This window comes from Macrotis lagotis, chromosome 4 (genome assembly GCF_037893015.1).
Source record: "Macrotis lagotis isolate mMagLag1 chromosome 4, bilby.v1.9.chrom.fasta, whole genome shotgun sequence".
NCBI lineage: Eukaryota > Metazoa > Chordata > Mammalia > Peramelemorphia > Peramelidae > Macrotis > Macrotis lagotis.
In genome coordinates this window covers 143505288-143519870 of record NC_133661.1, presented here as the reverse complement: position 1 = coordinate 143519870, position 14583 = coordinate 143505288, and the positions used below count along the sequence as shown (strand labels likewise).

At 34.9% G+C, this 14583-nt stretch overlaps 1 protein-coding gene across 8 annotated transcripts in view; it reads right to left on the bottom strand.

The window, feature by feature from the left end:
• Window positions 1-14583, bottom strand: part of TJP1 (tight junction protein 1) — a 281955-nt gene that overhangs the window by 60791 nt on the left and 206581 nt on the right. For all 8 annotated transcript variants that reach the window (XM_074234247.1, XM_074234248.1, XM_074234249.1 and 5 more), the window contains one exon: window positions 12504-12560. In XM_074234247.1, the coding sequence (XP_074090348.1) occupies window positions 12504-12560 (57 nt within the window). The remainder of the gene's footprint in view (window positions 1-12503; window positions 12561-14583) is intronic.

Genomic DNA, 14583 nt, shown 5'->3' with positions numbered 1-14583 from the left:
AAATATAGACACAATGACTTTAGTAATACTAAATTTCTTTAAAAGACTGAAAATTGGGGCAGCCAGGTGGCACAGTGGATAGAGCACCAGCCCTGGAGTCAGGAGGACCTGAGTTCAAATCTGACCTCAGACATTTAATAATTACCTAGTTTTGTGGCCTTGGACAAGTCACTTAATCCCATTGCTTTGCCAAAAAAAATAAATAAATGAAAGACTGAAAATTAATCTTGTGATCTTATGATAGTCAAATTTGATCCCAAAAGGAGGTAAGAGAAGGCAACTTTCTCCAATTTTTCTGAGGATAAAACTACATAGGTAGAATATTGCATGTAATGAAAATTGCCGATATGTTGGTCTTACTGAAGTAACTTTGCTTTCCTCTCTTTTTAAATTTTTGATTAAAAGGATGGATATATCTCAGGGCAGGGAAAAGTATACATGCAGAAAACCAAAGTTAACAATAAAATATATAAACCTGGTAGAGAAATTAAAATGTTGGGGAACCTTAGGGGCAGCTAGGTGGCGCAGTGGATAATGCACTGGCCTTGGAGTCAGGAGTACCTGGGTTCAAATCCGGTCTCAGACACTTAATAATTACCTAGCTGTGTGGCCTTGGGAAAGCCACTTGACCCCATTTGCCTTGCAAAAAAAACCCCCTAAAAAACAGTGTTGGGGAACCATGAGGTGGCTAGGTGGTGCAGTGGATAGAGCACCGGCCCTGGAGTCAGGAATACCTGAGTTCAAATCCAGCCTCGGACACTTAATAATTACCTAGCTGTGTGGCCCACTACCTATCAAAAAACCTAAAAAAAAAAAAAAGTTGGGGAACAGAATAAGTAACATGATTATGTTATGCAACAAAGATACATTCATTGAATCCAAAGAAGATTAGGTTAAAATCCCACCATTTTTATTAAACTATAGTTATTTACACTTATATAAGCCTTCAGAATATAAATGAATGAAGCAAGCATTTAAGTGCTTACTTTGTGCAAAGCACTAGAAATACAAATAGAAAAGTATGACAATTGTCGTTGGTGGAGCTGTGAAATGATGTAAACATTATGGAAAGCAAGTTGGAATTATGCAATTAAAGTGACTAAATGTCCATACCCTTTAAACCAGAGACTCCATTACTGGGTTTATATACCCCAAAGAAACAAAGTAGATACCTACCAATTGGGGAATAGTCAAACAAATTATGGTACATAATTATGTGTGATAAACAAACAATACAAACTGATCCAGAGTGAAGAAAAGCCAAAAAAATAGTAACACAGTAACTTTAACAATGTAACACCTAAAAGTAAATATAACAAAATTATAAAGATCAAAGTGGCAAGTCTTCCAGAGTTCATATTTCACATGTGTAGACTTTTTCAATGTACTGATCAATTAGGTTGCCTTTTATCCCCTCTGTCGAAAAATACTATGTATTATATGGGATGGTTCTCTGGAAGAGGAGAGAAGAAATACATGATATAACTATCATGATATAAGAAACAGAAAATATCAACTAAAACCTATTTTTAAAATGATAACAGCAAAAAGATAAGGCTAGATAAAGTAAGCAGTCCCTGCTTCTTCAGTAACTCAATCTACTGAGGGAGGCAGCATATAAAGAGCAATTTTCAGCTAAAAGTTAGATGGAAAGATTACAAGGTCTTTAGGGTACAGCAGCAAAGCAAATGTTAATATCCCTTCTTTAGAAACAAAATCATATCAATATCTAATGGATGAACCATTTAACAATGGCAAGGACTTGGGGAGCAAAAAACTTTTTTTTTCAAATCTTCAGTAGCTAAGGCTATAATAATAATGCCTACAGAACAGTTGTCAAACTATTTCTACGTGGGTGTAACTTCCCAGAAGGATGTGGAGGGGGAGGGGAGATGGGGGCTGCCCTAGTTGGAAGAGCTCTCCTGGGATGGACCAAGAGTCTCAGGGTATATGGTGGCTTGACTTGACTAGAAATGATCCATGAACTATAAAAGAATAATAAAAGAATTATTTATTGCTCCAGAACTATTTTGATCCAAACTTCACTAGAGTAATTTTTCTATAGTACTACCTAGCAGTAGTTCACATTTATATGGTTTACTTTATCTGCATGACCTCATTTGATTCTCATAAGGATGAGGCAGGTGCTATTATTAGTCCCATTTTACAGATAATCAAACTGAAGCTCAGAGCTGTTAAGTGACCCATCTCAAGTCACACTAACTAGCTAGTAAGTGTCTAAAGCACAATTTTTAAAACTGCAAATTTTGCACTAATGGTCTAATTTAAGGACCTTAGAAATAATCTAGCCCAAGTCATTCAATTTACAGAAGGGAAAACTAAGTCCCAAGAGAGGTAAAATGAGTTACTCAAGGTCCCCAGATTTAGCCACTTCTAATATCACATTTACTCTTCCACCTGCATCTTCCCAATTTCAAGTTCAAAACATGATATATTTTGCAACAGTTCATACATAAAATGCCCAAGTTGTAATCATCCAACCTCTGTATCTACACTAAGTTCCGCAATGACAAAGAAGCCATTTTCTCTTCTGAGGGAATCTACACTTTTGCATAATATAGACCATTAGTTATACTATAAATCAGAAATACACTTGTTCTTGTAAAACATCTTTGTATTCTATTGTTTCATTCCATTAAAAGAAGAGCACAAATTTTTATTTGCCTTCCTGATTATTCCTCTCCAAAGAAATGCCAAATATGTTACATAATAAAAGATGGCAAAAATGCAAAAAAAACTACATAAGGAATGAAAAACAAATAAAGAGTAATAACTGTTACAATATGAAAAAAACCCAAAAATTTACAAATTTATTACAAAAGCATAAAAGTTAACCTTCAGAGTTTACAAAACTTCTCAAACAAAAAGCACATGCTTCTTTCCTGTCCAAAACAGAATATATTATTTATCTCCCAAATTCCACTCATCATCCTAATTTCCAATACTTATATCCAAAATACCACCATCCTTTTAGTCACTCACATCTTCAGAATCTCAGAGTATTCTCAATTTTTCACTCTCCTTCAGAATCCCATCCAAACTAATTAGCTGCCAAGTTTCTGTGATTATACCTTTATTTTCTTCCATTTTCTTCTCTTCGTTTTCTGAAACAGCCACCACCATCATCACCTTATGACCACTGTCTACTCTACTAATCAATCTCACCATCTCCACTCTTGCATCTCTACAATCTACCATCCACCCAGCTATAAATGTAATGTTCCTAAAGTAAAAATTTAATCATGTCAATCCTGATTCAAGAAATGTTTATATCTAGAATAAAATCTACCTTTCACACTTGTTTCACATTACTACCTCTTCTTATCAATTCCTTTATGCAATAAGCATTTTTGACCAATTAGTCCAAGCTTTTCCCTTATAAAATACATCTGTTTTCCTCATGCTTTATAGGTTGTCTGTCAAAAGGTTAGAATGCATTCCTTCCTTCCACTTTTACTCCATTCAAAGCCCAACTCAAATTTCTTTCTTCCTCTTACTTATTAGAAATTCCTTTATTTAGATTTTATGTTCCCTTATATTTAGACATAGTATCTCCCCAAATAGAATCTAATTTTCTTGAGAAGTTTATTTCATCCAGTATCTAACAGTAATTGGCAAATAATCTAAGAGCTAAAATGTTTATAAAACTGAATAACTAAGACATGTCCTACAATGAGAAAACGGATTTCAAAATAGGTAGGAAATGGTAGACAAGAAATGTTAGACTTAAAGCTGGAAGGGACCATGAAAAGATTCATCAAGTAAAACTCTGACTTTCCCAACCATCATTTTACAGATGAGAAATCAGAAGCCCTTAAATGAAAAGTGATTTGCTCAAGGTGGTCACATATGTAATAAACGATTGAGCCAAGATTCAAATGTTCCCTTTGCTTGAATCGAGATGAAGTTTTCGAACACAAAATTATCAATAAAATCACAGATGGGGCGGGTAGGTGGCGCAGTAGATAAAGTACTGGCCTTGGAGTCAGGAGTACCTGGGTTCAAATCCGGTCTCAAATACTTAATAATTACCTAGCTGTGTGGCCTTGGGCAAGCCACTTAACCCCATTTGCCTTGCAAAAAAAAAAAAACCACAAATAATCAAATTGAGAGAAAAAGAGGCAGCTGAAAAACAAACAAACAAACAAAATGATGTGCTTGCACAGAAAACTCTTTTGTGGGCTGCAAATCTGACAAGGTAATGCACAAAAAAATGGAAGATGGGACACATAAACAAAGATAAATAAAAGCAGAAATGGCATGAAGAAGATGCAAAATATAAGGGAAAAAAATCGAAGGAAATCACAAGTCCAGAATCAAGCTGGCAAAAAAAATTAATTATAATTAGAGTAAGAAAAGCAACAAAGGGATAATCCTGGGGGGTGGGGAGGAGATGATTCAATTTTAAATACCAAAAGCAGAATTAAACCACTCATATTTTGGTTCCTGCTTTTCTATTTGGAGAACAATCTATGAACCAGAAAGGGTACAACAAAAAAAGTTAGGAGAAAAATAAAGCTTATGACAGGTTTTAGGAGATAAGTTTGGTAAGAAGAATAATAAGTCTCATTTCTGAGCTGACACAGCTTTCTTCTTTGAAGCTCCTCATCCTTTTAGCTTTTTATCACTCAAATGTCTTTCTCAGCTATTTCCTCCTTTAGTATCAAATGAAGTCATTTGACTCTTCTCCCTAGTCAAATAAAATTCCTCTGATATATAACTGATGTCATTCCACCTGTTTTCTCCAGCATGCTGCCCTCTCCATCCTCCCTATTCTGCCATTAATCTTTGATTTTTTTTTCCCTGCTGCTTAAAAACAAGCCCATGTTTCCCCAACCTCAAAAAACCCTAATTGATCTGTTCATCTCTTTCTTGTGACCAAACTCCTTTACTTCTTTTCCTCTCAATCTCGTTACTCTCTCTATGGCTTCTGTCTTCTTTATTCAACTGAAATAGTTCTCTCTAAAGTTACCAATAATTTCTTGGCTGTCAAATCTAATAACTCAAATCCTCATCTTTCTTATCTTTGCTGCCTTTGATTAACTGTCAAGTCCTTTCACTCTCCCTTCATATCTCTCAGAGATATGCATTCTATCCACTGTCACTGCCACCATTTTGTTGTAGTCCTTAATTCCCTCATGTTTCAAAAGCCTTCTGGTTGGTATTCCTTCAAGTCTTTCTTCACTCTTAATTCAGTCTTCACTTAGCTAGCAGTGGTCTTCCTAAAGTATAGCTCTAAAGTCATCTGCCTGTATGATAAATTCTATTAATTCTTCAAGTACCTTGGCTTGTCCTTCATAATCTATCTTAAATATAGCCCCATTCATGCCAAATAAGTATAAAAACAGGCAACATTCTAATTCTGTTAAAAAATATTTCTGGTTTTGCCATTTCAAGACAAAATTGAAATAGGCATGCTTTCATTATTTATGCATCAGAAAGAATGAGTTGAATTCCAAATACTTGGGGCTCCATTCGTGATAGGATGCCCTCCCTTTAGTAGCGTATTCTTCCAGAGGTTTTGACAAGTTGAGTCATCTTCTCCAATACACCATTACCTCACAATTATCTCAAGGATTTTAAAGCCAACCTGGCACCACCTTTCTACCTTTCCATATTCTTATACCCCATACTCCTTCATATACTCTACAATCCAATGACAATAACCTTGCTGCAGATTCTTACATTTCATCTCCAGACCATACATCTTCATAAGCCATTCTTATGCCTAAAATGTTCTTGCTTCTGTTCCCTCCCCTTGGTTTCCTTGCCTCCCTCAGAGCCTATTAAAAATAACAACATGGGGGGGGGGGCAGCTATACAGCCTCAGACACTTAATAATTACCCAGCTGTGTGGCCTTGGGCAAGCCGCTTAACCCCATTTGCCTTGCAAAAAAATATCAACATCTGCACTAAACCTTCCCTGAAGCTCTTTCATTCTAATTCCCTCTTTCCAATTTATCCCACAAGTATGAGTGTCTCTACCACTTAATTGTGAGCTCCTTGATAATAGGGACAATTTTTGTTTTTCCTTCTTTGTTTTCTCAGAACTTAACACAATTATCTGGCATATTGTTTCTGTTGAGTCAAGTATGTCTCTTTGTGGGTCCTTTTGGGATTTCTTGGCAAAGGTACTAGAGTGGTTTGTTATTTCTTTCTCCAACTGATTTAACAGATGAGGAAACTGAGGCAAACAGTTTAAGTGACTTGCCCAAAGTTATACAGCTATTAAGTATCTGAGGCTGAATTTGACAATTGTTAGCCCCATATAAAGACGGAAGCTAGGTGGCCCAGTGGATAGAGCACTGGGCCTGGAGTCAGAAATACTTGAGTTGAAAATCTGCCTGAGACAATGGCTATGTTGACCCTTGGCAAGTCGGTTAAACTTTGTTTGCCTCAGTTTCATTATCTGTAAAATGAGCTGAATAAGGAAAAGGCAAACCACTCTAGTAGCATTACCAAGAAAGCCATATGGACAGTAGGTTACATGGGAATATGAAGAATTGGACGTGACTAAACAACTAAAAATTACTTTCTCCTTAATATCTGGTGTCTCTGGAATGACTACTGATAAAGTAAAACTTAAATTCAGAGATTAGTGCTGCATAAATGTGTGTTTATAAGTCCTTTGTATAGTCATAACTAAACTATGGCAACTGTTAAGTTCATCAATGAAAAAGTATAGAAAAAACATGGCTCAGAAGAGTTTTAGTAGATGCTAGAAACAGCAAGCAGAAGTAAAATGATGATTCAGAAAAACTGTCTGAGAAGGGACACTGAGTAAAAAAAGAATTGAGAAAGAGATTCCAAAGGGAGAAGATGCTGACCAAAATGGTTATTACCATCAGAAAATGCAAGGTGATCAAGAAAAACAAATACTGAGATACAATTAAATCACCAGGAGACAGAGCCAAAATGGTACAATACCATAAAGAAGAGCTACTTTTGAGGGAATAGCCATACAAGCTATGGCATATGAATGTTATGGAATACTATTGATCTTTAGCCTAACCTCAGAAAAATATGAAAAGACTTGTAAGAACTGATGCTGAGTGAAGTAAGCAGAACAAGATCAAGGGCAGCTAGGTAGCACAGTGGATGTAGCATTGACCCTGAAGTCAGGAGGACCTGAATTCAAATTCAGTCTCAAACACTTAACAATTAACCTAGCTGTGGACCTTGGGCAAGTCATTAACCCAATTGCCTTGCAAAAATAAAAACAAAAAGAACCAAAAGATCATTAATATAAACTAACAGCAACAACTGTAAGATGATCAACTGTGATTCATACAACTTCTTTCAACAGTTCAGTGAGCAAAGACAATGGAAAAGACTTGATAAGGAAAATGCAATCTATATCCGGGGTGGGGGGAACCCTATGAATTTGGAATGCAAAGCAAAGCATACTATGTTTACTTTTTAAAATTTATGTTTTTTTCTTCTTTCTCATGTTTTATTACCCTTAGCTTTTCTTTCACAACTTAACCAAAGCAGAAATATGTTCAACATGATTTTACATGTACAACCTGTATCAAGTTGTTTGCTGCCATGGGGAGAGGGATGGGAAGGGAGGGAATAGAAAAATGTAGAATTTAAAAGCTTGCAAAATAATTAAAGTTGAAAACTATCTTTGCATGTAATTGGAAAATAAGGAGGGGGGGGGATAAGTAGAGTTAAGTCTCCTCCCCCCAACCTCCATAACATGTCCAAACAGATCAAGAAAATGTACCAGACCATCAGACCTAATCAGAAATTTTAATTTTAAAGTCACAATGAGTAAATGTTTTTTTTAGTACTTATCAGCAAAGGGAAATAGAGAGGTCTTGCAGACACTGGGGATGGACCTGGAATGGATAGCCAGGAATGCAGAGAGCATTCCATCATAGGGAAAGGCTGTGCACCAAGACAAGAAAATACTCCAAATCCAGCAAAGAGGAGTCCAATCTCGTATATGATTCAGGATTAGTTGCCAATTGGCATTTCTATCACTTACTACTCAATTTCAAGTCAGAGATCCAAAGCTAACCGAGGAGGGACTGATAACTAGGCACTGTTGTTCCAATATAATAAGCCTGTGGTAGACTACAGATAAAAAAACTTAGGTCAGGTACTCATATATATCTCAGATCAGTGAGAGAACAATCAGACTTTTCCCTCAATCAGAACTATACAGAACCAACAATTGAGCTGTTTTTGAGATCCTTGGAATAACAATACCAATGCCCCAAGAAAACAAGAGAACAGCAAGCATATACATTCCCTCCAAAAATGCAGTCTGATTTTTAAAAAACATCAAGTATAAAGTCAGAAAGTAGGTCAGAAGAACTAGTTAACAAAAAAGAAATCCCATCATAAAATGCTGGTGATGACTGGGCATTTTAGACACAAATCAGAAAGGTGCCAAAATATCTACAAGCAAAATCTCAAAGGAAAGCATAGCTTGGGCACAAATTCAATTGGAATTCCTGAAAAAGAACAATGCAAAAGATAATTTTTAGAGTTAAAAAAATGTTTTTATAAATGGATAAAAATGGCAAAAAAAAAGGAAAAAGAAATGAGACCTATAGAAGAAACAGAAAGGAAAATTAATGCTCTGCATGTGACAAAAGGTATAAAACCTTGCCCAAGCAACATACCTATGACTATTAAAATGAACCAAACAAGAGTTGATTATTTCCAAGTCAAAAGACTGAAAACAGAAGAAAATGGAAAGTATCTCACCTTAATAATTGATCTGGAAAACAGAAGAAAGATAATTTAAGATTATTTAGCTCCTTGAAAGCCATGACCAACAAAAAAGTTTACACATCATATCTCAAGAAATCAGACCCCATCCAGGCCCCCGCCAAAAAACAACTCCTAGATCTTAGAATGGAAACTATCGCCAAAAATTTTCAGGAACGTAAAATCTCTAGCTTCCAAATCAAAGAAAAAATAAAGCAAGCAGCCAGAAATAATTGAAATAATGGATTAACAAGCTACAATCAAAATCGTATATGATTTAGGTAGCATCACTATGAAGGAGGAGAGAGCCAGGAACACAATATTTCAAAAGGCAAAGGATATAAGCTGACAACCAAGATTACTGTATCTTCCCCATGTATAAGACATACCCTTTTTCAAAAAATTTGAGATCTAAAAACTGAGACCGTCTTTTCCAGTGGTTGTAGATTTTTTTACTTGCATTTACTGCTTTTTCGCGCTTGTAGTCTTTGTGTTCATTGTTTCACATTTTTTACTGGCATATTAGGTTACATTTTGCCATGTTCTGCCAAGAAAAGACTCCGAAAAGATTTTCCTACAGTGCTGAGTTCAAGTTCAAAGTGATCTAGTTTGCAACAGTGAATGGAAATTGTGCTGCAGAACGTCAGTTTGATCCTCTTCTAACTGAGAAAACAATCCAAGACTGGCCACAGGAAGAAGAAATTCTGCTGAAAATGCCAAGCAGAAGAAGGCCGTGAAAGGCAAGTCAGCCAAATGGCCTGAGAGGGAATTGAAACTGTGGGTTGAACAGCAAAGAGTAGTTAGAATTCCCGTGTCCACAAATATGGTTCAGCAGGAGACAAGAGGAATTGCTGATGAAAAAGAAGAGACTTGATTTCAAAGGAAAACACAATGGGTACTTCAGGTTCATAAAATGGAATGGACTAAGCATGTGTCCACACACCAGATTTGCCCAGGGAATGCAGGTGGTCAACCACAGACCAGAGCACAGGCAGAAGAGCAGGCAGAACCTCTCCTAAGACAGTTATTCATCATCAAATACAGATGAGGATGAGCTAACGGATGGGAGTTTTGACAATGATGAATTGTATGAATTTTATGATGAATAAAACTTGAGTTCAAAATCTATGTAATAGATTTTTTCAGATTTTAGACCCCAAAATTAAGGTGCATCTTATACATGGGAAAACATGGCACTTAATAAAACACAATAATTACTATTAATAATGACAATTAGCACTTATATTGTGCTTTAAGGTTTAAAAAGTGCTTCAAAAATATCTCAATTTACCTTCATAATACCCATGACTGACTGAGGTGTTATTATTTAACTTATTTTACAAATAAGGAACCTAAAAACAAAAAGAAAATAAGTGCCTTGCCCAGGGTCATACAATTAGTAAATGTCTGGAGCTGAATCAGATGCATGCAAAAATATAGTTTTCAACAATCGGTTTTTGTAAGGTTTTTTGTTTTTGTTTTAGGTTTTTGCAAGGCAAACAGGGTTAAGTGGCTTGCCCAAGGCCACACAGCTAAGTAATTATTAAGTGTCTGAGACCAGATTTGAACCCAGGTACTCCCAACTCCAAAGCTGGTGCTTTATCCACTATGCCACCTAGCCGCCCCTTGTAAGGTTTTGAGTTTCATGTTTTTTCTCCTTCCCTCCTTCCTTTCCCTGACAAAGAGCAATCAAATATAGGTTAAACTTGTATAACTATATAAAATATATTTCCATAATAATCATGTTATAAAAGAATCAGAACAAAAAAGAAAAAAAATGAGAAGGGAAAAAATATAAAACAAAAATTAAGTAAGCTATAGTCTACATTCAGGCTCTACAATTCCTTCCCTGGATATGCAGGGTATTTTCTATCACAAATCCTCTAGAACTGTCTTTGATTAATGTACTGCTGGAACGAGCAAATCCACATTTTCATATACCACAATTTGTTTAGTCATTCCTCAATTGATGGGCATGCCCTCAATTTCAAATTCTTTGCCACCACAAAAAGAGTTGCTATGAATATTTTATTCCAAGTGGGGTTTTTTACACTTTCTTGAGATCTCTTTGAGATCCATATCTAGTAATGGTATTGCTGGATCAAAAGGTAATAATTAATACAATAATACAACATTGTAAGGATAGTTTCTTCCAGATTCCTCATCTACAAAATGGGAATCATATCAACTTCACAAGGTTGTTGTGAGGATCAAATGGGATAATGTACAGAAAGTATTCTATTAAAATACTAGTTATTATTCGCTGAAGAACAAATCAAGCCAGTTTCCATTGAATATTATAGATATCATCTGTGAGCCACTTAGGTCAAGATACATGTGGTATCCCCAATCCCCTAAAGAAGATATTTCTACACATTTTATACACTTCATCAAAAAAGAAATGCATGGTTGATTGTTCTGAGGTGGACATGGCTTGACATGAAGTCTTCCAGGTCTATGAATAGTGAATTCACAGCAATTCAAAGTAATCTGATTTGACCACTCCTACAACTGAAATTTAACATGAATTTGGGTCCCAATATTTTAAAGAAAAAAACTTTCAAAGACTTAGAAATTCGAATCAATGAAATGTTCAGGTTTCAAGAAACTAATGATGAAGCATGTTATCCACTTTTCTGAAGTAGCAGAATGGTCTTAAAATGCAGAATAAGACATATGTTTTCATACACAATGTGAACATTTCTTTTGCTTGACTATGCTTATTTGTTGTAAGATTTTTCTTTTTTTTTCCTAATGGAAGGAGCATGTTGAAGATTTAAGGATTAGGTTGCCAAAGTTACTTAAGTAAGTTTTTTATCATATAGAAAAGAGAAAGCTAGAAGAAATCACAAACAAGCAAGATAGTTTTGAATGTTACATACAGAATTTATTATGCATTTAAATATAAAAGAAAAACTACATAAAAATTCATACTTTCATGTATAATCCTATTTTTCTGTTCTACTATCTGTATGGAAACAGTCATGTTTCTTATTAAAATTCAGAATTTTTAAGAAAAGAATGGAAATGATTGTTAAATGAATAATCATGGCAGCTGAGCCTTCCTGTCCTAGTTCTCAGTATTAATAACTACTAATGAAACAGATCAGGAACTTACTTAGGCAATAGCAAAGGTAGTCTGGTGAATCATTAGTAAACTAAAAAAACCTTCTGTCTTTCATTAAACAGCTTACATGTTCTTGGACAAGTCACTAAACCTTTCAAGGGCCTTCATTTATTAAAATGAAAGTGTTAGACTAGATCAGCTTTAAGGTCTCTTTTAGATTAAACAGCAGTATTCTAAATGCAAGAAATTCTAGAATTAAGAGACAAATGACATCAAAACAAGAAATACTTATTGATCATCTTATTATAAAGTATAGAAATAATTCAACATTTGAACGGACAAAGACCTAAAAAGTATAAAGCAAATATCCTTTAAAAAAATAAACCTATTTGTGGACTTGACAGCAAACTTCTGAACTTATGTCAACATATTTTGGGGAATTTCAACTTAATAAAATAAAATTTCTGCATTTCTCACTTAAAATTCAGTAAGCATAATTTAGACAAATAAACTCAAGTGTCAAAAAATAATCATTTAACAACAATCCTGGCAAGAACAGTAACTAATTTTAATGCCCCCCCCCCCCCCCGCAAGCACTTAATTTCCTTCTTTTGCTTCCTGCCATCTGGATTTACTCCATTGTTTTAAACTAATATCCTGAGTTAGGTTTTTACTCTGGTTAAAAACTCACCCTGTGAAGTGTCACTGTATGTTGTTCCCATATAGCTGTTTCTTCCATTGTTGTGCTCTGGCAAGAAGTGAGAAAAAAGACCAACTTTAGTGTATGTCTATATATATTACTAGCTTATGTTCTTCAAAGCAGTAAACAATTTAACATAATAGAATAGTAATTTCCCCTGTGTGAAAGATACTCTAACTTCATAGTAATAGATGAGATAGCTTAGGGTTTCGGCTTTTTTTTTAAGTGACAGGAAACTATATGCTGGAAGTTCCTTTATTTTTTTTAACTTGAATAGATACCTTGTTTGGTCAAACAACTGCTAAAAACAATAAGTACATACTACTATCTATCTATCTATCCTTGTAATTTTGGCACAATTCTATACTTTGAATATGTTAACCAAACATTTATCAGTTAAAGTGAGTTGAAATCATTTCAAAGTCATACATTGCATCTAATTTTATTTTTAGAAAATAAAAGTATCCATAATTCCACTGCAAATATACATTACAGGAAAATATATATATGGGTGTTTCATGCCTTTGGTCAATAATTTATTCAGTGTATCAAAGTTCCCAAAATTAATTTATAACATGGAAAAATGCCAATTCTAGTAAATATAATAAATATAATAATAATAATAATAATAATATTACCAACATCTGCATTAATGTCAAATAAGCAATGTACACTCATATAATTATTCTTATGTACTCTTAAATAATGAGATTTATGGTAACCTCATCTCATATAGACAATTCAATACAGAGAAAAATTATTAGGCAAGGGATAAGCACTTAGAATTTAAACTAAGAAATTTTTATAAGAGTTAAATTCAACTGACAGTTCATGGTATAGTAATTCAATATGATCAAGATAAATTTTTCTAACACATTTTAATTTTTTTTAAATTTTGATCATCTTCATACTAGAGAAGCATAGAGCGAATTACAGAAATTGAGGCTGAGAAAAGGAAGGAGAACCAAGAGAACACCGAACACGCTACACACTCTATCAACATTGCATGTTGATAAACCTTGGATGCATCTCCTCTCAGCAGTTCAAAGAACTATGACAAGGGGGTAATGCTATCCCCATCCAGAGTAAGAAAAACAAAATCCCTAAGACTCTGAATGAACATTGCATTCATTTTATAAAAATTTCTCTTATGTTTCACTTTCTTATTGCAGTTTTCTTTCCCCCCCTTAATCCTACTTCCTTGCACAATATGTAAAATACAAATGTGTTTATAATATTCACCAATCTGTTTGCCACTGAGGGGAGAGGGTGGGTGGGAAGGGAGGTGGAAGGAAATTATATAACTTAAAGCTATGCATACGCATGTGGATGAATGCTGAAAAACTTTCATAACATATAATTGGAAAAATAAAACAACAATCGGAAAAAATCTGATTATTTTCAAGTGTAAAATATGAATATGCAGTTTAACAAGTAGTCTCCAAAGTGTGGTACACACAGAGAATTCAAAGAAGAAATAAAATTATATATACATATTCATTTATATGTACATGAACTGAAAACAGCAACACAGGTGTTCTGTGTGCTTGCAGCTGCTGGCAATGACTCTATGCTCCTAGGTGGGGCCAGTTCTCCAGTTTGAGTGGTGCAGGATGATAAACCTCAAGGTTTCCTTTCCAGGTCAGTAGTTTTCTAGCACACAAACTAGCCCTATCCATAGGAATATCTCCCCCCCCCACACACACACACACCAATCCTCAACATTATCACTGAGGCAATGGCAGAAGCACACCAGAATCTGCATTTGAGTAGCAGGAGAGATCCCATTAACTATCACCTGTCTTACCTCAGTTCCCAGGAGAACAAAAGGAGTATTTACAGCACAATAGGAGCTGAAGCAGGAGAGACTTAGAGAAGCAGTAGGGGAAACAGGACCAGTAGCTAGTAAGAGATGAAAGACAGGGATATGTGGAAGGTGCAGCCAGTGGTTTGAGGCTATAAAAAAGTACATTTAGTAGCTGTGAAATATACCTTTGAGATCCACTACATTTATTATTAGAATTCAAAAAGTATTATTCAAGTTAAAAGGTTGAAATTATTAAGGTTGAAG